At 45.7% G+C, this 22,568-nt stretch overlaps 1 protein-coding gene across 1 annotated transcript; it reads right to left on the bottom strand.

Moving 5' to 3' along the window:
* Positions 1-10,147: 10,147 nt before the first annotated feature.
* THAP12 (THAP domain containing 12) lies at positions 10,148-22,568 on the bottom strand. Its single transcript, XM_034427088.2, has 5 exons — positions 22,328-22,568; positions 18,266-18,386; positions 17,785-17,892; positions 15,562-15,598; positions 10,148-13,187 (listed from the first exon to the last, which is right to left on the bottom strand). Exons 1-5 carry the CDS (start codon positions 22,414-22,416, stop codon positions 11,245-11,247), a joined length of 2,298 nt encoding a protein of 765 aa, XP_034282979.1. The 5' UTR covers positions 22,417-22,568; the 3' UTR covers positions 10,148-11,244.

Raw genomic sequence — 22,568 nt, 5'->3', positions numbered from 1 at the left:
GACTTTGGGTAAATCACCAGGTGATGGTGAGTTCTAGTCCTGCTTTAGGCATCAAAGCCAGCTGGGTGACTTTGGGCCAGTCACTTTCTCTCAGCCCAACCTACCTCACAGAGTTGTTGTTGTGGGGAAAACAGGAGGACGAAGGAGTATTAGGTCTCTTCACCACCATGAGTTATCTATAACAATAATAAAGGTTGAGATAAAATAAATAGATAAATAAAAAACTTAAAAAATTTAATATCCTTTCAGTTTTCTCTGCTGTGGGAAAAATGTAGTCATGTTTCTCTTTCAAACATGTATTTCTTCCCTGGACTACTGGAAAGATCAAAGCTGTCTTGCATTGTCTTGGTGGGCATGGCAGGGGAAGGATACTGCAAAATCCCCATTCCCACCCCACTCCAGGGGGAAGGATAGTGCAAAATCCCCATTCCCACCCCACTCCGGGGGAAGGATACTGCAAAATCCCCATTCCCACCCCACTCCAGGGGGGAGGATAGTGCAAAATCCCCATTCCCACCCCACTCCGGGGGAAGGATACTGCAAAATCCCCATTCCCACCCCACTCCAGGGAAAGGATACTGCAAAATCCCCATTCCCACCCCACTCCGGGGGGAAGGATACTGCAAAATCCCCATTCCCAGCCCATTCCTGGGGGAAGGATACTGCAAAATCCCCATTCCCAGCCCATTCCTGGGGGAAGGATACTGCAAAATCTCCATTCCCACCCCACTCCTGGGGGAAGGATATTGCAAAATCCCCATTCCCACCCCACTCTGGGGCCAGCCAGAGGTGGTATTTGCCGGTTCTCCGAACTACTCAAAATTTCCGCTACCGGTTCTCCAGAACCTGTCAGAACCTACCGGATTTCACCCCTGACCGCGATCATCAATGGGTGGATAACCATTCCTAGCACCACTGGCATCTCCCATGAATTTGCACGCATCACATGGCCAAAGTAACTCAGACGTAATCTTACGACGTACCTAGCAGATTAATCTTGTTTTAGAGCGTACATTTTCAACACTGGTGGTATTCAGCCGGTTCAGGAAAACCGCTAGTTGTGACCTGTGGGTGGGCCAGCCCACACGCCCCGGTGCTATGCCGTCCTATTTAGCCACGTTTTCTAAGTCGCGTGCATGTGTGCAAGCCGCATGCGTGAGCCGTGCGCGTATGCGGAAGGCACACTCTCACATTTTCGGTCCACAGCGAAGCGGTGGTAAAGTTAACGTAAAACCCATCTCTGTGTTCTGTGCCAGCTACGGACCCCAAACAACGCAGCACACACCAAGTCTGTACAAACCTTAGTTTACTAAATTAAATCAGTCTTTTTCAAACAAAGGCTGTTAATTAACTTTCTTAACAGCCTACAAGAATCCAAAGAATAAATAATCGTAATCTTACTATGGTTGGCAGAACGCCCAGAAGCAATTTGCAGAGAACTAAGATCAAGGCGCGAAGGAGAGTGAACGAAGTTGTTCCCTGCAAATTGCTTCAGTCGGCGTTCTTCCTTAAATAGGCTAAGGGAGTGGCCAATTAGCCCCAAGCCTTACTCTCGAGGAGACCTCCTCCTGAGGAGCCACTCCTGCCTTTTGGCAGCTCTGCGCGCCCGTGCATCGAGAAGAGGCTCCTCCTCTTCCTCCTCTTCCTCCTCTTCACTTACGGGAGCTTCTGGAGCTTCTGAAGGCCCTGGCTGAATCCCCGCCTCTGGCGTCACATCTTCTCCAGCCTCCTCATTGTCCGACTCGAGTGCCAGCTGCACAGGCTGCTGGCGCAGCACCACACCAGCCTCCTCACTGTCTGAATCAGCTATTAGCTGCACTGACGGGCCACAACACTCTGATTTTCAATATCCTTTTTTTTTTTCATCTAAGGTCTCCTAATTTCCTTCTAGGATGGAAATATTTCTCTCCTGCAGACCTTCAACATCCGAATTCCCTCAATGTCGCTCTTGGTCACCCTCGATAGGTGTGTGATTTGCAACCCCCTGAATTGAAAGTCTCACTTCATTGCTTCCTCGCTCTCGATATGTAGACTTGTGGGGGGATGGATTTTGCCAGATTTTTTTTTTTTTTTGCTAGAATTCCTATCGTGCGAAACCGAAGCCCTGGACGCACTCTGGAATTGGCAGAGGAATTCTTTTTATTATTATTATAGCCGGGCTAAAATACAATGATTTGGCCAGCAAAATAAGACTCCGAAAATGCCCTTTCTTGGCCCTCTACACCTCATCCGTGAACTTCATGGATGTACTCCATATAGAGCATCATCCATCCATGGTTCCATAACGCTTCACTCTTCTGGTTACGTCAACATTGGTCAGTAATAACATCCGGTCCCATCTGGATTTGACTCTGAAATGTTCAGCGTCCAACGGCCATACCAGAGAGAAACAAAAGTTGTTATCCATGAAGGAGAAATTTCCTGACAGTGAGAACAATTAATCAAGTGGGATAACTTGCCACCAGAAGTTATAAATGCTCCAACACTGGGAATTTTTAAGAAGAGACTGGAGAGCCATTTGTCTGAAGTGGTGTAGGGTTTCCTGCCTAGGCAAGGGGTTGGACTAGAAGACCTCCAAGGTCCCTTTTCCAACTACGTTATTCTGTTATTCTATTCTCCAAAACACCTGAAGGCAGGACAATGTTGTGGCTCCATTCTCTGAGCCTGTGTCATCGGCAGGAGAAGACTTCGAGAGTGAAGGAGAGGAGTTGGCAAGGCCTCCCACTCCAGGACCCTCCTCTCTGGCAATGCCTTCAGTGTCCGCTGAAGGGCAAGAGATAGGGCCGGGGCCAAGCACGTCCACGCAGCCACCGATGGACAGGGATGAGGGTAATGAGTCTTGGCTGGATCCACGCCAGCGTCGCAGAGATAAGCGCGCGCAACAGAAGAAAAGGCGTGCCCGAGATTAGGCTGAGTCACTGGACCACACCCCACAGGATATAAAAGGGAGCGTGGTGGCCAGTCAAACCTTGTGACGAACAAAGCTGAAAGCTTCCACGCCATTCTGCATTGCCGGACTTTTGGCTATAGACTTTGCTGGATTATCTCTGGACTTGATTGACTCCGTAATTATTGAGCTGTTTCTTTTGATGTATCAGAAGTGGGGAGAAGTTATCTCTCCTCTTCGTAAATAATAAACTCTTGGCAGGCAGCCACTAGGTTGTTGCCAAGTTCCGTTATCCTAAGGAAAAGGATTTTGCCGGCTGGTTTGGTCTTTAACTCTTGAACGTCTGTTGGTGTGTGTGCGTGTGGGTGGGGGACAGAACAGACAAGAAGCAACGGATGGAAACGAATCAAGGAGAGAAGCAACTGAGGACTAAGGAGAAAGTTCCTAACTGTTAGAACAATTAACCAGTGGAACAACTTGCCTCCAGAAATTGTCGATGCTCCAACACTGGAGGTTTTCAAGAAGAGATTGGACAACCATTTGTCAGAGATGGTATATAAGGTCTTCCCACTCCGTTTAGGTGGTCCTCGGCTTACGACTGCAATTTCGTCCAAAATTTCTGTTGCTAAGTGAGACGTTTGTTAAGTGAATTTTGCCCCATTCACGGCCTTTCTTGCCACGCATCAGTCTGCTGAGCCACCAGACCTTTCTAAACGGGCCTGGTGGCTCAGCAGACTTGATAGCATTGTGATTAACACCAGCTGTCTGCAATTACTGCAGGTTCGAATCTCCCCAGGCTCAAGGTTGACTCAGCCTTCCATCCTTTCTAAGGTGGGTAAATTGAGGACCCAGTTTGTGGGGGGCAATAAACTGACTTTGTATAAATATACAAAAGTATGAAGGCTATTGCTTAACGCATTGTAAGCTGCCCTGAGTCTCCGGAGAAGGGCGGCATATAAATCAAATCCCAAAAAAAAAAAAACAGGAAGGAAGGAAGGAAGGAAGGAAGTAGGGAGGGAGGGAGGGAAGGAAGGGAAAGAGACTTCAAGGAAGGAAGGAAGACGCATTGTAAGCTGCCCTGAGTCTCCGGAGAAGGGCGGCATATAAATCAAATTAAAAAAAAAAAGAAAAGAAAAAGTGGATCACTGCAACTGTTTAAGTTAGTAACTTAACTTAGTAGCTTCAGTTAGTAGCTGTATGCAACGAAATTTCATTTTAATGTATGCCGATTAGTGTACATTCAAAGTGACAATAAAGTTATTATTCTATTTATTTATTTATTTATTTCATTTATTAAATTTATATCCCACCCTTCTCCCCGAAGGGACTCAGGGCGGTGAACAGCCGAGAATTAAAATAACATACAATATAAAAGTTAAAATAATTAAAAATAAATTAAATTAAACGGCCGCCCCAATTTAAAACCCCTAGCAATACAATTAAAAAACTCTATTCTATTCTATTCTATTCTATTCTATTCTATTCTATTCTATTCTATTCTATTCTACTCTACTCTACTCTACTCTACTCTACTCTACTCTACTCTACTCTACTCTACTCTACTCTACTCCATTCCATTCCATTCCATTCCATTCTATTCTACTCTACTCTACTCTATTCTATTCCATTTTATTATTTCAGCAGTAGCTGAAAGTAGAATCTTACGGCTGGAAAGGGACTTCAGAGGTCTTCTAGACTAACCCCTTGCTTGACAAAGCAGTAACTGAATGTAGAATCTTATGGCTGGAACCTCAAGAGGTCTTCTAGACTAATCCTTGACAAAGGAGTAAGTGAAAGTAGACTAACCTCACGCACAAGGCAGGAGATTTTATATCATGTTGGTCAAATGGTTGTCCAGTCTATTTTTGAAAACCTCCAGTGTTGGAGCATTCACAACTTCTGGTGGCAAGTTGTTCCACTGATTAATTGTTCTCACGGTCAGGAAATTTCTCCTCAGTTCTAAGTTGCTTCTCTCCTTGATTAGTTTCTACCCATTGCTTCTTGTCCTGCCCTCAGGTGCTTTGGAGAATAGCTTGACTCCCTCTTCTTTGGGGCAGCCCCTGAGATATTGGAAGGCTGCTATCATGTCTCCCTTAGTCCTTCTCTTCATCAAACTAGACATACCCAGTTCCTGCAACCGTTCTTCATATGCTTTAGCCTCCAGTCCCCTCATCCTCTTTGTTGCTCTTCTCTGCACTCTTTCCAGAGTCTCCACATCTTTTTTTACAAAATGGCGTCCAAAATTGGATGCAGGATTCCAAGCGCAGTCTCATCAAGGCATTGTCAAGTGGCACAGGTAGTCCTCATCTTGCAACAGTTCATTTAGTGACCGTTCAAACTTACGTCACTGAAAAAAAGTGACTTACGACCGTTTTTCACCCTTACAACCATTGTGGCATCCCTCACGGTGACGTGTTCCGAATTCAGACGCGTGGCAACCGGCTCATATTTATGATGGTCGTAAGAGTCCTTGGGGAGGGGGGGGGTGTATCACGTGATCCCCTTCTGCGACCTCCTGACAAGCAAAGTCAAATGGGGAAGCCCAATTCGCTTAGCGACGGTGGCAAGGAAGATCGTAAAACGGGGCAATGTTCACCTACCGTATTTTTCAGACTGTAAGACGCACCGGAGTATAAGACGCACCAAGGTTTCGAAGAGGAAAACAAGAAAAAAAAAATAAGTGTTTGGCCTCTGCACGTCCGGTTTTGCCCTCCCCGGCGCCCAGGAGCACTCTGCAGGCCTCCCAAACCCTCTGCCCATCCCGTTTTTGGAAAAAATGGGCAAAAATGGGATGCGAAGAGGGTTTGGGAGGCCTGCAGAGTGCTCCTGGGGTCTGGGGAGGGCAAAAACATGATGCGTGAGGGGGGTTTGGGAGGCCATAAACGGGTCCATTTTTGGTTTCCCAAACCTTCCACGCGTCACATTTTTGCCCTCCCCAGCTCCCAGGAGCATTCTGCAGGCCCCCCAAATCCTCTGCGCACTCTGTTTTTTTGCAAAAATGGGACACGTGGGGCAGGGTTTCGGGAGACCAAAAATGGCTATATTTGGTGTATAAGATGCACCAACATTTCCACCTTCTTTTAGGGGGCAAAAAAGTGCGTCTTATACTCCGAAAAAGTACGGTAACTGTGTCGCTTAGCCAGAGAAATTTTGGGCTCAATTGTGGGTCGTACGTCGAGGACTACCTGTATCAACACTTTGCGTGACCTTGATCCTATCCTTCTGTTAATGCAACATCAAGGACTACCTATATCCATGATGGCGAACCTATGGCCTGGCACGCCAGCTCAGCTCCGGTGCGCATGCGTCGGAGTCTCTGGAGGCTGGGGACAGCAAAAAAGTCACTTCCTGTCCAACCAGAAGTTGGGAAACGGGCCCTTTTGGGCCTCCGAGGGGGTGGGGAAGGCTATTTTCGCCCTCCCCAGATGCATAGAGAGGATCTGGAGCCAGGTGAGAAAGAAAAACGGGCCTACTGGGCCATCATGTGCTAGGGGCGTGGGGAAGGGGGGGGTCACATGCGCAGGGCGGGGTGCATAGAATTATGGGTGTGGGCACACGTGCACATGAACCTCCCCCGCCCCCCCTTCCTGGCACGCGATGGCAAAAAGGTTATACATCACTGACCTATATCAACACTTTGCATGACCTTGATCCTATCCTTCTGCTAATGCAACCTAAGTCACGCCCAGGGTGTCATGGCGGGCGCAGTGACATCATAGATGTGCAATGACATCATGGATGGCTCATACCAGGTGACCAGGATTGTCAATTCTGGTCAGCAGAATTAATGTGGGAGCTATTGGGGGCTTTTTAATAGTTCAAAATGGACTAAAATTTTCCAAAATGGAGCGGAAAAATTCCCATGAGTGTATTCTAACCACTGTTTCCAATGCAAACGCCAGATAGGTGGCCTACAACTCCCAGAATTCCCTAGCCACAAGGCCAGCGCTGAGAATTCTGGGAGATCAGATCCACACATCTAGAAATCATTGGGACGCACGAAGCTGGCTAGAAACTAGATATTAAAATGCCTTACAGATGTTGTGGGATGGCAACACACGGCATCTCACAACAGAGGCTGGGCCTCGCTGGAACTCCTACTTTCAATATGGTTGTTCAGTCGATCCAGAACGTTCCGCGGCCTCTTCATTTTCCCAAAGGCCACCGAGAAAAATGCATTTAGTCCCGTTTCTCAACATGTTTTTAAAATCACTTGTTTCTGAACCGTGGCCACCTTAAGAAAGGGTGGACTTCAACTCCCAGAATTCCCCAGCCAGACATGGCTGGCTGGGGAATTCTGGGAGTTGAAGTCCATACCACATAAAGTGGGTAAGGTTGAGAAATTCTGATCTAGAAATTAAAAGTTCAAGTACAATCATAATTAAAATCCCAGGAGGAATAAAAAAAGGACTGAGCAAAGGAGGGTCTTTCAGATATCGGTTGAGTCCTCCCATCAATGGAGATTTGAGAGAGGCGGCCTGCACATTTGAAGGGTGGACTAAGTGATCTCGGTGGTCCCTTCCAACTCCACCAACCTATAATTCAATCGTAAGATAATAACAAAAGGGGAAGAAGCTCCAAAAACGAATATAAAACAGGAAGGTTTGTGGACATGACCCATTCCTTGGGATTGATACTGATTTTAATTGAAATGTTTTAAATTATGGGCCAAACTTTATTTAATTATTTTAAAACTATTTTAACTTTTGTGTACAAATGTTTTATTTTCGGCTGTTCACCACCCTGAGTCCGAAAGGAGAAGGGCGATATAGAAATTTAAATAAATAAATAAATAAATAATATATAAATATATAAATATATAAATATATAAATATATAAATAAATAAATAAATAAATAAATAAATAAATAAATAAATAATCCCCTTGTAAGTTTTATATCTTTCTTGGAACTTTCCAAGAAAGTAGATCCATTTTATCTTTCTTGGAACTTTCCAAGAAAGTAGATCCATTTTATTTTACTTGCTTGGAATTCCCTCCTGTTATTATGCAATGTTCCCAAATACGGGGAATGCAGTGAACAGAAACCTAGAGGAGAGGGAAGAAGGGAAAAAAAAGATTTATTTTATTTAAAACGGAAATTTTTTAAAAAGATAGAAAATGTACAAATTCAAGCTTGTTGAGAGATGGGACTCTGGCGCCATCTAGTGGTTCGTTTGATAAAATCAGAATAACAAGAGATGGAAGGGACCTCGGAGGTCTTCTAGTCCAACCCCCTGCTCGAGCGGGAAGCCCTAAACCCGTGATGGCGAACCTATGGCACGCGTGCCACAGGTGGCACACGGAGCCATATCAGTGGGCACGCGAGCTCAGCTCCAGCTGATTTTCGGGCCTTCTGGGCCCACCAGAAGTCGGGAAACAGGCTGTTTCCGGCCTCCGGGGGGGGTGTGGGGTGGGGAAGGCCCGTTTTTGCCCTCCCCAGGCTCCTAGAAAGGCTCTGGAGGCTGGGGAGAGCGAAAAACGGGCCTTCTGGTCTCACTGGAAGTCAGCAAACAGGCTGTTTCTGGCCTCCGGAGGGTCTCTGGGGGGGTAGGGAAGGTCATTTTCGCCCTCCCCAGGCTCCTAGAGAGCCTCTGGAACCTGGGGAGGGTGAAAAATGGGCCTACTGGGCCCACCGTGCCATCACATGCCAAAAGTGGGGGGCGGGGGGGATTGCACATATGTGGCGGGGCAGTGCACATAGAATTATGGATGTGGGCACACACGGGTGTGACCCCTCAGGCTCCCCCTGCTTTTGGCACACGATGGCAAAAAGGTTAGCCATCACTGCCCTAAACCATTTCAGACAAGTGGTTGTCCAATTTTTTTAAAAAAACTACATTGTTGGAGCACCCACAACTTCTGGAGGCAAGGAGTTCCACGGATTAATTGTTCTAATTTCTCTTTAGTTCTAGGCTGGGTCCGTTTTTAATGATCTTCCCCCTCTTACTTCTTGTCCTGCCTTCAGGTGTTTTGGAGAACAGGTTGAACCCCCAACTCTCTGTGACGGCCCCCTCAAATATTGGACGCACGGCTGGCTGGGGAATTCTGGGAGTTGAAGTCCCCACATCTTGAAATAGCTTAGATTGAAAATACAGGATGGCCAGATTGAAGAAAAAGGCTTCAATTATTACAAAAAAAAAATTCCTCTTGGGGTTGAATACAACTTCTAAGTGATTTTATGACATCTTTGTTGTTTGGGGGGCAATGATACAGGGAGTCCTCCACTTACGACAGGTTGCTTAGCAACCGTTCAAAATTAAGACGGACCCAAAAAGAGGTATTTACAATCCAGATTTGAAGTTCCGTGGCTGAGCCGTCCCCTCCGTCATATAACCCTACTTTGGTGAGCCACTTAATTAATGACCAACAACTTATGATCATAGTTCTGGGCTCCATTATGGTCATATGTCGAGGATTTATCGAAGTGATTTCACCGGTTAGGGAATTTTACTTCGAGATAAACTACTGTAAGGCTCTCTACATGGGGCTCCCCTTGAGGAGCACCCGGAGGCTCCAACGGGTCCAGAATACGGCTGCGCGGGTGATTACGGGAGCAACATGGCGCTCCCATATAACACCTCTCCTGCGCGAGCTGCACTGGCTCCCGGTGGTCTTCCGGGTGCGCTTCAAGGTGTTGGTTCTCACCTTTAAAGCGCTCCATGGCTTAGGGCCCGGTTATTTACGAGACCGCCTTCTGCTACCGATAACCTCCCACCGGCCAATACGCTCTCACAGAGAGGGCCTCCTCAGGGTGCCATCGGTCAAGCAATGTCGGCTGGCGGCCCCCGGGGGAGAGAGCCTTCTCTGTGGGGGCACCCGCCCTCTGGAACGAGCTACCTCCCGGAATACGACTGATCCCGGATCTCCGCACTTTCCGTAAGGCCCTGAAGACGTTTTTATTTCAGCAAGCCGGCCTGGCCTGAATAAGTTTTATGGGTTAGTTTTTTAATTGTATAGCTTGGAGTTTTAAATTGGGGGGCGATTAATTTAATTTATTTTTAGTTATCTTAACTTTTATATTGTATGTTATTTTAATTTTCGGCTGTTCACCGCCCTGAGTCCCTTCGGGGAGAAGGGCGGGATATAAATTCAATAAATAATAATAATAATAATAATAATAATAATAATAATAATAATAATAATAATAATAATAATAGAAGTTAAAACGTGTTAAAACGAACCACACCTTGGTTTAGCTTCCAAGCCCAATTAGAACGATAGCGAATCTTTTACTGCTACAACCAACAGCTCAGACCAAAATAGCAAATTCATGTTTTATTTCTGCATGGAAAAGAAACTATACCAAAAAAAAAAAAAAAAAAAAAAAAAAAAAAAAAATCATCATTTCCCCCACCTTCTTTTGGCCAAAAATATTTCCAAAAAGGTTTTGTAGCAATTCTACATTTAAAAAAAAAAAAAAGTTTCCAAATTTCAGAGCCCATTGTTTGCTCGTTTACCAAGTTATCGTGGAAATCACTGGTAATTCATCAGAAAAATAAACCTAGCTGGCCATCGTTTTTACAAAGTCTTAGTTTTCATAAGAGAACTTAATTCATTTGTGGAAGGGGTAAAAAAACAACAACCCACAGTCTTCTGCATGGGTTCAAATCGGTTGGAAAAGGGACCGAGAAGAACAAGTCAAACAAACCTTGATGAATATAAGGGAGCTGCAATTCTGAAAACAGTCCCCGGATTCACAAAATTTCTTTTTTCTGAAATAACATTAGAAGCCTCGTAGAAATGATAACTTTAGTTCAGCCAACTGGGTCAGTCCTCAGGTTTAAAAGCCTTTGGGTGTAGACTAAGGGGTGTCCAACCTTAAGTCACTTTAAGACTTTTGGACTTCAACTCCCAGAATTCCTCAGCCGTGGCTGGCTGGAGAATTCTGGGAGTTGAAGTCCACCAGTCTTAAAATGGCCTAAGATTGGACATCTCTGGTCTATTAGACCTTTAGAAGAATCTCAGACCATTTTCCCCCCCTCTTAGCAAAGGGTTCAAGAGATGGAAAAGTACATGCTCCGCAGCATAGCTTAGGTCAAAATTAAATTCTTCTTTTCTTGGGCCTGGAATTTTGGGACAGAGGAACGAAATTAACAATCAATACACACTTTTTTTTTTCTTTATGAACTGGCTTTTCTTGGCAATAAACCAAGGAAGAACTCAAATGCTTTATATGCCCAGCTGCAAAAACAGAGCTGGTTAAATTATCTGCGACTCCTTTCACAACAGGCCTACAATGTAAGGGGCTCTACTACTTCAAGTAGGGGTGCTGAATGGACCCTTATTATTATTATTTTTTAGAAGGACAAATGATGCATCTCAACCACGCCGGTGGTCCACACTACCCCTCGTTTCGGTTAAGTCTCTTGGACCTCTTCAGAATTGCGAGGAGGAAGAAACTCCTCTTGAAATTCGGCTTTCTCCGGATAGAGTTTCATGTAAGTGTCCACCATTAAGTCCAAGTCATGTTTGATGTCAAAATTTATGTTCAACAGGGCCAAGTTACTGGAACGTTGCTCGGTCACCGTGTTCTTGAGGTAGGCCTTCAGACGCCGTCTGCCGATCTCGAACTTCTCGTTCTCCACTTTCATGATGGGCAGGATGCAAAGGACCTTCAGCAAGGAGTAGACATTGGGGAAAAACTTGATGTCGGGTAGGTGGAGGGTCTCGTGGATGGTGGTAGGGAGTTCGATGTCCTTTCCGCGGTGTTTCCACTTGATTCTCCAGCAGTGAAGTTCCGCGGAGAGGGTATCCGGGTTCGTGAGGTCATTCTTGTACATATCGGCGTGATGTTCCTCGGAGGTATTGAATTTGAGCTGCCCCATGACCGAAGGCACTAGAGACAAGCACTTGAGGGCCTTCAAGTGCTGTTCTGAGAAGATATCCTTCAACTCCTGGATGATGTGCTCCACCGTTGGGATGCTGAGGGCTTCTTTGTAGTAATTCTCCGGAGTGATCTCAGAATCCATATTTCCCTGTTGGGCTCGGTAAAATTTCCCGGGCAATTTAATGGGGAGATCCAGCTTGGAAGCTAAGTTGGTGGCTTCCTCAAACCAGAACTCGTGATACACCTCGATGTTCTCCATCACCTCATTGAGGGAATGCAGGACGGCGGTCAAGCTGCTGGCTGCGAAGAAAACGTCGGACGTTTGGCCCTGGAGATTCTTTCCAAAAGCTCTGGTAAATGAGAGAACATTCTTGATGATGACCACCGTGACGACAAAGTCAAAATTCGCCAGGGCCATGGAGAGAATGTTCGCTTGTCCCACCAGGGAGCTGTTCCACGCCACGGAAGTGTCGTTGACACCGTCCAAGCAGAGCACCAGAGCTTGGAGAAGGTCAACCACGATCTCAAAGCTGTCGTGGCGTCCCGTCCAGTGAGAACGGGCGATCTCCTTCAGCGAATTCCCTTTCTCTTCAGTGTTATGAAAGAGGACGGAGAGGATGTTGTCCAGCCCGGCTGACATCTGAGGGGATCGCAGGAAGAACAAGCAGACTTCCTCCATGGTTCCCAGCGCCACCGAAATGCCCAGGACGGGAACCGATTTGGCTAACCAGAGGTTCAAGGCACATGAAGAAGATAATGTATAAATGGCCTGAGGATACTTTTCCAAAATCCTCGTGGCCACGGTCTTCATTTTAGAAGCAAACCCGCTGGAAACGACGTAGGCCTGACCTCGACAATACTCCATGTTTAAGCCCCACTTTTCGGTAATGGTGGTGTGGAACTTCACCGCTAAGATTTCCGAGTCGGCTTCGTAAGGTAAGAAGCCGACAAATTCTTCTCGCAAGTTGTGAGCGTCATCCACAAATCTCACCAGGATGGGCAAGTGTTCCTCGCCAGCCAAGTCCACCACTTCATCGGTGACGATGGAGAAAAACTGAGAGTCCCTCACTTCCCTCAGCATTTCTTCTCGCACACAATTCTCACAAATCTCCAGCATTTGTTTCTGTTGGGTTTTGGAGCAATAGGCTAGATTTACGGCCGTGGTCTCGAATTGTTTCCTCAGAACTTCGTCTCCGGAATTGATCCGGAATTCCAAGAGGGCTTGGAAATTATCCGGGGTGAAAATTCCTTCGGGAAGCTCGTCGGCATTGTGGCCATCCAGAGGGATGTTTTGTTTGCCCATGAGAATTAAAATCTCAAATAACGATTTGAGGTAATCCTTGTTTTCCCGCTCTTCCTGGGTTAACGGGACGTCATCGTCGGCCGGCTCCTCTCGGCCTTCTTCTGAGGCTGGATTCTGGACGTCGTTCTTGGATTCGGAGTTGGTCTTTTCTTGTTCGAAAGTTTCGTCAACTAGGGAAATTGGAAGAAAGAGTTTATTTAATATTGACCCGCTAGTGATACCAAAACATTCTCTTCAAACTATGAGAGGTTAAAACACTTTAATTGTATTATTTATTTTGTTTTTATCCCACCTTATTACTATAAAAGTAACTCAAGGTGGCTAAGACATACTGTGTTTACTACACCTTCCTCCTTTTCCCCACAACAACCTTGAGAGGTGGGCTAGGCAGAGAGAGGGAGGGAGGGAGGGAGGGAGGGAGGGAGGGAGAGCGAGAGGAGGAAGGGAGAGAGAGAGAGAGAGAGAGAGAGAGAATGATTGGCTTGAAGTCAGTCAGCTGGCTTTCGTGCCAAAGGCGGGACTAGAACTCACTGTCTCTTGGTAATTGGGCCAAAGTCAGTCAGCTGGCTTTCATGCCTAAGGCGGGACTAGAAGTCGTCATCTCCTGGGGATTGGCCGAGAGTCAACCAGGGAAGGAGGGAAGGGAGGAGGGAAGTGAAAGAAAGAGAAAAGAGGGGGAGGAAGGAAGGAAGATAGGAAGGAAGTGAAAGAGAAAAGGGGAAGGAAAGAAGGGAAGGACAGAGGGAAGGGAGGCAGGAAGTGAACGAGAGAGAAAAACAGAAAGGAAGGAAGGTAGGAAGGAAGTGAAAGAGAAAAGGGGAAGGAAGGAAGGAAGAAAGGATGGAAAAGCGAGAGGGAGGGCGAAAGGAAAAAAGGAAGAAAGGGAGAAAAGAAAGGAGGAGGAAAGTGAAAGAGAGAGAAAAGGGGGGGAAGGAAGGGAGATAGGAAGGAAAAGAGAAAAAAGGGGAAGGAAAGAAAGAAGGGAGGGAGGAAAGGAAGGAACAGAGGGAAGTGAATGAGAGAGAGAAAGGGAAAGGAAGGAAGTGAAAAAGGGGAAGGAAGGAAGGGAGATAGGAAGGACAAGAGAAAAGAGGGGAAGGAAAGAAAGAAGGGAGGGAGGAAAGGAAGGAACAGAGGAGGGAAGTGAACGAGAGAGAGAAAGGGAAAGGAAGGAAGTGAAAAAGGGGAAGGAAGGAAGGGAGAAAGGAGGGAGGAAGGAAAGGAGGAAGGAAGTGAAAGAGAGAGAAAGGAGGAAGGGAGAGACAGCTATATATATATTTTTGAAAACTTTCTAAGAATTCCGAGGAGCAAAGACACCAGTGGGAAAGATAAGGGAAAACAGGATGCCCATACTAAATCCTACCTTATCTGGTCCTGTGGAGAATAAGGAAGATAATTTTGATGGACATATTCAAGTAATATCACCCATACAAAGCGGGTGATGGGTTTGAAACATACTTTAAGTCCTGGCAAGCAAGATAACATTCAACTCATCTCCAAAAAAAAAGTAGTTTTTGCTTTCTCAAGAAGCTGATCTGGCCTACCCCGGGAGGCTGATGTAAAATCAACTCCACAGGAAGGCTAAAACTAGATTTAAAGATCGCTTGGAGGTGGGAGATACTTCTAATGTGATCTACTGGATCCCCTGCATGGATTGTTCCTGTGACTTACGTATAGAAGGAAGATAACCACCAGATTGCAAGATCACAAGCAAGCGGTCAGACGAGGAGATCCAAACTCACTGGTGGCCTCACATTGCAACGAACAAGGACATACAGTAGTGGGAAAAGTGTATTTTTGGGAAAAGTGTATTTTTGAGGTTTGATGGCTAATAACACCACTTTTTTGAGGGGAGTTTCAAGATAATCCTATTCCATTGCTGGAATGGCCTGGGAATAGCCCAGATCTTCACCCAATGGAAAATCTATGGAGCCGACAAAAGAAACTTGTTAGTCAGAAGCGACCCAGCAATCAAACCCAGTTAATAGAAGCCATCATTCGATCTTGGTTTCACGTTATAACAGCTGCAGAACTAAAAGACTTGATTCAGTCCATGGGAAGACGTTTTAAGGCCATAATTCATGCTAAAGATTACCCAACTAAGTATTAGTGATAATTTTTTGTATACCTTGTTTTTTCTACGTGTTTCATTTTTCTGTAACTGCTATTCTAATAGCAAATCCTTCTTAAAAGTTATTGCATGACATTCTTGATTAAATTATCTTTTCCATTGATATATAATTTTATGGTACTACTCCCCCAAAAGTGGTGTTATAAGCTAGTTTTAGAAAATACACTTTTCCCAAAAGGTTTCCACGATTTTGGCCACTACTGTACATTCAATTTCGCAGCTACTAAGATTGTTGGCCGAGCAGGTACAAAAACAGCCAGGGAAATGATTGAAGCCTGGGACGGGTTCGAAAGCTCAGAAGATTTAACTTCTGATTCCGGTGACTGACCCTGATTGGATCCTAAAACCATTTTACTGCACATTGTTACTGACGTACTACCCAATTCTAAAAAAAAATAAGTAGTTCAACTTACTCTTTTGCTGTTTTAATGTTCGTATTTCCTCTTCACTCTAGGGAATGAAAAGGGAGAGGTTTTTTAAAATGATGCATTTGAGAAGCATTTGAAGCACGATTCAAAGGAATCCTGTAGGCATTTTCTTTCTTTCTTTTTGAAAAAAGTTTTTTTAAAAAAAAAAAACATAAACATAAAACACATCTTTTCCAAAACGAAGCATTGATCCGGTCACAAATTAATACAAACCACTAACAATTCTCAACGTCCAATTAACACAACTTAATATTTTACACAATTATTTCTCTAAATTCTATCAATTATACCATTATCCCAAAAACCCGTTACTTAAATCTTAGATCCTAACCAAATGTCATTCCATTTTTCTCCTCCTTTTTGCTTAGATTGATATCTTTTAACAATATAAATCATTACAATTATTATAAACATTTAAGAAATATTATAACTATTACTCCCATTTTAATCATCTTCATTATTTTACAACATAATCATTTTTATTTCTTAGCTATTAACTCCAACATAATCATTTTATTTTACTGTTGAACTCATCATTATCATCTTTATTTCTTAGCTATTAACTCCAACATAATCATTTTATTTTACTGTTGAACTCATCATTATCATCTTTATTTCTATTGTTAAATTCAACTTATACATTTCATTTTTGCTGTTATTCTCAACATATTCCTCCCTATTTTTGCTGTCCCCCCGGTAAGCATTTTCTGAACACCGACCATTTGATTCTTGCCAGGGTTAACCTTTCAAAACAATAAACTGAATTCTTCTAGAAAAAAGAGCTGATATTATTTAGAGCACCACATAAACTTTCTGTACAGGTCAGTTTTAATTGCACAAAATGGCAGCATTATTCGAACGGGCACTATTCAAAATGATATTCCGATGGAAAAAATAGGATAATGGGTTCCAGCCTGATGGAAAGAGGCCACGAAACATTTTAAACACAGATTTTTATATGTATGTTAATGAAATATTACCAAAAGGGAGAAAAAGAATATGCTTGTCATTTAATTTTGAAGTTAACACAGTCACAGAGTAGTTACAGAAAGCAAAATTAAACAAAAGTTACACTGACAATAATGTTAAATTGATATTTTTTCTCCCTCTGACAGAATCTTTCGTTTGCTCGAGGAAGATTCTATTAAGAACAGAAACAAAAACACATTTTTGGCATATCCGTCAAACCATTAATGTGACATGAGAGACAGCTGTGGTTCCATGGGACAGGAAAGAAGGGAGGGAGGGAGGAGAAATGGAAGGAAAATGTATGTATGTATGTATAATGGATGGACAGATGGATGGAAGAAAGGGAGGGAGGAGAGATGAGAAGGAGGAAGGAAAAAGAAATGGAAGAAAAATGTATATATGTATGTATGTGAGGGAGGGAGGGAGGGAGGGAAGGAAGGAAGGAAGGAAGGAGAAATGGAAGGAAAATATGTATGTATGTGAGGGAGGGAGGGAAGGAAGGAGAAATGGAAGGAAAATGTATGTATGTATGTATGTATGTGAGGGAGGGAGGAAGAAAGGAAGGAAGGAGAAATGGAAGGAATATATATGTATGTGAGAGAGGGAGGGAGGGAGGGAGGAAGGAGAAATGGAAGGAAAATATGTATGTATGTGAGGGAGGGAGGGAGGGAAGGAAGGAAGGAAGGAGAGGAGAAGAAATGGAAGGAAAATGTATGTATGTGAGGGAGGGAGGGAGGAAGAAAGGAAGGAAGGAGAAATGGAAGGAATATATATATATATGTATGTGAGGGAGGGAGGGAAGGAAGGAAGGAGAGAAGGAGAAATGGAAGGAAAATGTATGTATGTATGTATGTGAGGGAGGGAGGGAGGAAGAAAGGAAGGAAGGAGAAATGGAAGGAAAATATTATGTATGTATGAAGGAGGGATAGAAGGAGGGAAGGAGAAATGGAAGGAAAATGTATGTATGTATGTATGTGAGGGAGGGAGGAAGGAAGGAAGGAGAAAGAAGGAAGGAAGGAAGGAGAGAGAGATGTACAGACAGGGGAGGGAGGGAAGGAGGGACGAAGGAAAAGGACTGATTCTTTGAGACCCTTTTCGTTAGAATGAAGTGTTCAACTCTGGGAATTGAAGTCCACACATCTTAAAATCACGTTGGGGGGGGGGGGGGAAGCGGATTTAGAAGATAGACATCACTTTGAATTTACTGTCCGTGATCTATGTAGCCTGAGCCAAACCTACCAGCTCTTTAATCCTTTTCCGGTGCCTGCTGTGTGGGTTATTCAAATGGCTCGTCAAATCAAATATGGTGGGCACGGCGTTGTCACGTAAAACCGTCCGGTAGGGGCTCTGGAAAAGAAAAAAAGAAGAACAAAGAAAAGGGGAAGAGGAAAGGGATTATGAAGGGAAGGGAGGGAAGGAGAGGAGGGGAAAAAGAAAAGGAAGGGGGAAGGGAAGGAGGAAAGGAGGGGAAAAAGAAAGGGAAGGGGGAAGGGAAGAGAGAAGAGAAGGAGGGGAAAAGAAGGAAAAAGGGGAAGGAAGGAAGGAGGAAAGGAGGGGAAAAGAAAGGGAAGGAGGAAGGGAAGGAGGGGAAAAGAAAGAAAAAGGGAAAGGAACGAAGGGAAGGGGAAAGGAGAGGTTTCGGTAATCTGTTATTTCTATTTTGCTCTCCCAATTTCCCTTCTCATTCATGTTATACCGTCAACAGCTTCCTTCCACTTACGCTCCGACATATCATGGAGGTTTCGAAATGCTCTGCGCACAGCCTGTAGTGCTTGTTCAGCTGATCAGGCGTCTTATCTTCCAGATCGACTCTTCGGCAGTTCTCCACCCATCGCTGGCACCTGCCCAAAAAAATAAAAATAAAAAAAGAGAAAGACTTCACATAAATAAAATATATTTTAGCAGTTCCTTGGAAGTTCTGCAGACCAACAGCTCCCAAGCCGGATACCAAAAGAGGAGGGTTTTTATAATTTTGTATGGGGGGAGTCCTTAACTTTCAACTGTTCGCTGAGACACCCTTCAAAGTTACAACGGCACGGAAAAAAACCTGATTTACGACCGTTTTTCATGCTTTACAACCTTGCAGCATCCGCCATATGGTCGTGGTTGCGCCAAAGGTGCTTTTTTTTCAGGAGGCAAATGGACTTTCTGGTTTTTTCTTTTGAAGACATTTCACTTCTCATCCCAGAAGCTTCTTCAGCTCTGACTGGATGGTGAAGGATGGAAGGATTGATACTCCTTGCAGACAGCTGGTCATTGGCATCGTTTTTAAGAGAGTCGTTGAGGCCGCTTGGAGATTTGTCTGTTTCCTCAGGGTCACCTGAGTGGCGCAAATACGTGTGGAGGCTAGGTGGGCAGGAGCTGAGGTAAGTACAGGCAGTCCTGTCCTTGATTTACAACACTCGGTTTAGTGACCGTTCGACGGCAGTGAAAGAAAGTGACTTATGACCGTTTTTCCTCACTTACAACCGTGGTTAGCGTCCCCATGGTCATGTGATCAAAATTCAGACGCTTGGCAATTGACTCGTATTAATGACGGTTGAAGTGTCCCAGGTCATGCGATTGTCAGGGTTCCAAGTAATACAGGACTCCGAGGGAGATAGATTCCTCACAGAATACGTTTATTGGACATATCATATTGGCACAGGCTGGTTTTCACCTAATTAAAAGTTTTTCCGCTTTCCCAAACACAGCCACATGGTCCAATCAAGGTGCCACCCGGTTGCCTAGTAACTTCACTCCTCCTCTCTCCGGCCATCTGTGGGAATGACCTTGGTTCCCAGGAGAAAGGAACCAGGAGAAAGGAGAAAGTATTTTGTTTTGGCTACAAATCCCAACTATCTCTATTCCACCCCCCTCCCTACCCCTCAGATCCAGTGTGGCAACACTGAAGCCTCAAAATGGCTTCTTCAGCAATGGGGAGAAACAGACTCAGGCTCAACCCATCCAAGACCGAGTGGCTGTGGTTTCCGACGTCCCGATATAGTCAGTTGACGCCATCACTGACTATCGTTGGCCCCCACAGAGAGGGCTCGCAACTTGGGCATCCTTCTGGACTCACAGCTGTCTTTGGAAGAGCACTTGACGGCCGTGGCCAGGGGGACTTTTTATCAGGTCCGCCTGATTCGCCAATTGCGTCCCTTTCTGGATCGGGACTCGTTAAATACGGTCACTCATGCTCTCGTTACTTCCCGCCTGGACTACTGCAATGCTCTCTACATGGGGCTCCCCTTGAGGAGCACCCGGAGGCTCCAGCTGGTCCAGAATGCGGCTGCGCGGGTGGTTATGGAAGCGGCGTAGCGCTCACATGTGACCCCCCCTCCTGCGCGAGCTGCACTGGCTCCTGGTGGTCTTCCGGGTGCGCTTCAAGATTTTGGTTACCACCTTTAGAGCGCTCCATGGCATCGGACCGGGGTATTTACGAGACTACCTTCTGCTACCAATAGCAGACCAGTACGCTCCCATAGAGAGGGGCTTCTCAGGGTGCCGTCGGTCAAACAGTGTCGACTGGCGGCCCCCAGGGGGAGAGCCTTCTCTGTGGGGGCACCTACCATCTGGAACGAGCTCCCCCCAGAGATACGGAGGATCCCGGACCTGCGCACGTTTCGTCGTGCTCTCAAAACATTTTTATTTCAGCAGGCTGGCCTGGCCTAACTCTCCCTTTTAAATTTTTAAATCGTTTAATTTGTTTTATAAATTGGGTGTTTTAAATTCGTTTCGGCCAAAAAATTTAATAATTTTAATGGACTTTTAATGTTTGTATTATCTGTATTTTATCTTGGCTGTTCACCGCCCTGAGTCCTCCGGGAGTAGGGCGGTATAGAAATTTGATAGATAAATAAATAAATAAATAAATCCCCTTTTGCGACTTTCCGACAAGCAAATTCAACAGGGAAGCCTGATTCACTGAACAAACCATGTCACTAATTTAACAACTGCAATGATTCACTATAATGACCATGGCAAGAAAAGTCAAGTAAGGGGGCAGAACTCACTTAATAAACGTCTCAGTTTGCAACATAAATTGCAGTTGCAGTTGTTTAAAGTACCTGTCACCCCGTCCTGCAGCACGCGGGACTCGAACGTGTGGTGTCAGCTTTCCAGCTGACAAGCTCAGCGTCTTTAACCACTGAGCTATCTTGCCCCCATTTGGTTTTCAGATATGTATAAAATAAAAATAATAATTAAAAAGTAATAAATACGTAAATTAAAAAGAAAAAAAACCTCCAAGGGCAGACCCATGGACCACTAGATCTTTTTCTAACGTCAGGTTTCTATGTTGGACTACAATACCCATTTATTGCCTGTGAAAAAGGGGGCGGGGCTTGCACCCCATAGCTGTGCCCTTCATTCCCAGGGACTGCCCCCTTGCAAATGCCCCCGATTTGACTCCATCCTAGCAATCGCTGGATTGTGGACTACAATGCCCATTCTCCAGCCTGGGACCACGACCCATGCCATCTGGGTGAGAAACAGATCTGGGGATCTGTCAGGAAATGGGCACTGTAGTTCTGGAAAACACCATGGTAAGGAACAGGGGGAATGGATTATGTAGTCCAACAGCTCCGGGAAATGCGAATGGGCACCGTAGTCCAACCGATGTGGAAATCACTAGGGTGGAAAATGGACATTGTCGTCTGATAGGTCTAGTAATTGAGGTAGGCAATGGGGCAGTGGAGTCTGAAAGATCTGGAAATCGGCAGGGTGGGGAACAGGAGGAATGGACTATGTAGTCCAACAGGTGTGGGAAAGGGGAATGGGCACTGTAGTCCAGCATATCTGGAAATCTTCAAAGTGGAAAATGGGCATTGTAGTCTGATATGTCTAGAAATCAGGCTGGCAAATTTACTCCGAATGTTCTGGAAATCAGCAGGGTGGGAAACAGGAGGAATAGACTATGTAGTCCAACAAGTGTGGAAAATGGGAATGGGCACTGTAGTCCAACATCTACAAACTCATCAGGCTGGGAAATGGCACCATAGTCTAATATATCTGGAAATCATCAGTGTGAGAAATGGGCATTGTAGTCGGCCAGCTCTGGAAATCAGCAGGGTGGGAAACAGGAGGAATGGACTATGTAGTCCAATAAGTGTGGGAACGGGGAATGGGCACTGTAGTCCAGCAGATCTGGAAATCTTCAAAATGGAAAATGGGCATTGTAGTCTGATACGTCTAGAAATCAGGGTGGCAAACGTACTCTGAAAGTTCTGGAAATCAGCAGGGTGGGGAGGAATGGACTATGTAGTCCAACAGGCATGGGAAATAGAAATGGGCACTGTAGTCCAACAGACCTGCCACTTGTCAGGCAGGGAAACGGCACTGTATCTGGAAACCACCAGCGGTGAGCAATGGGCATTGTAGTCGCCCAATGCTGGAAATCCTCAGGGTGAAGGATTAGGAGGAAATGGGCTTTGTAGTGCAACACCTCGGGGAACGGGCACGGGCACTGTAGTCCCACAGATCTGGAACAAGAAGCACGAGCCTGGAGAGGAGTCCAAGCCGGGGCACGTGCAAAGGGGGGGGAGCTTTGCAAAAATGACTCCGGGCGCTCCGCAGCCCGATGGGCTTTGTAGTCCCAACCCTTTTACCCACCGCCCCTCCCCTTCGGGGAGCGATCCCCTGCTGGAAAGAGCCCCACCCCCGACCCGCGCTGGGGCTTCCCCGCGATGCACGCGTGGCAGAGAGCTCGACCCGGGTTTGCAAGAGCGTCACGTGGGAATGCAACCCCCGCTTGTTCCTCCGCCCCCCCCCCTTTGCACTCGGACACGCGTGTTGCACTAACCGGGCGGGGTCCCTCGGGAAACGGAAGAAAGCCAGGTCGCTCTGGGTGCTTTTGCGGGTGCAATTCGGGGCGGCGCAGAAGTTCGGCATCCTCGGGCGCGGCGGAGGCGGCGGCCCCTTTAAGAGCCCGCGCAGCAGCAGCGGACAGCGGCGGCAGGAGGACTCGCCGCCGCCACCGCCTCCTTCCCATCAGGCACCGCGCGCCCCTCGGCCGCTCCGCCAACCACCATCGAGGCGAAGGC

The sequence above is a fragment of the Pantherophis guttatus genome, chromosome 5 (assembly GCF_059756535.1).
Source record: "Pantherophis guttatus breed Tessera chromosome 5, ASM5975653v1, whole genome shotgun sequence".
NCBI classification, from domain to species: Eukaryota; Metazoa; Chordata; class Lepidosauria; order Squamata; family Colubridae; genus Pantherophis; species Pantherophis guttatus.
This window is presented reverse-complemented; position numbering and strand designations above follow the sequence as displayed.

What these genes read in the sequence shown, in the direction of transcription:
- THAP12 (XM_034427088.2), bottom strand. Translation starts at nt 22,416, where the DNA reads ATGCCGAACTTCTGCGCCGCCCCGAATTGCACCCGCAAAAGCACCCAG. An exon ending in CCTCCATGATATGTCGGAGC is followed by an intron (nt 17,893 to 18,265) that starts GTAAGTGGAAGG and finishes TTTCTTTTCCAG; the next exon opens with AGCCCCTACCGGACGGTTTT. An exon ending in GGAAAAGGATTAAAGAGCTG is followed by an intron (nt 15,599 to 17,784) that starts GTAGGTTTGGCT and finishes TTCATTCCCTAG; the next exon opens with AGTGAAGAGGAAATACGAAC.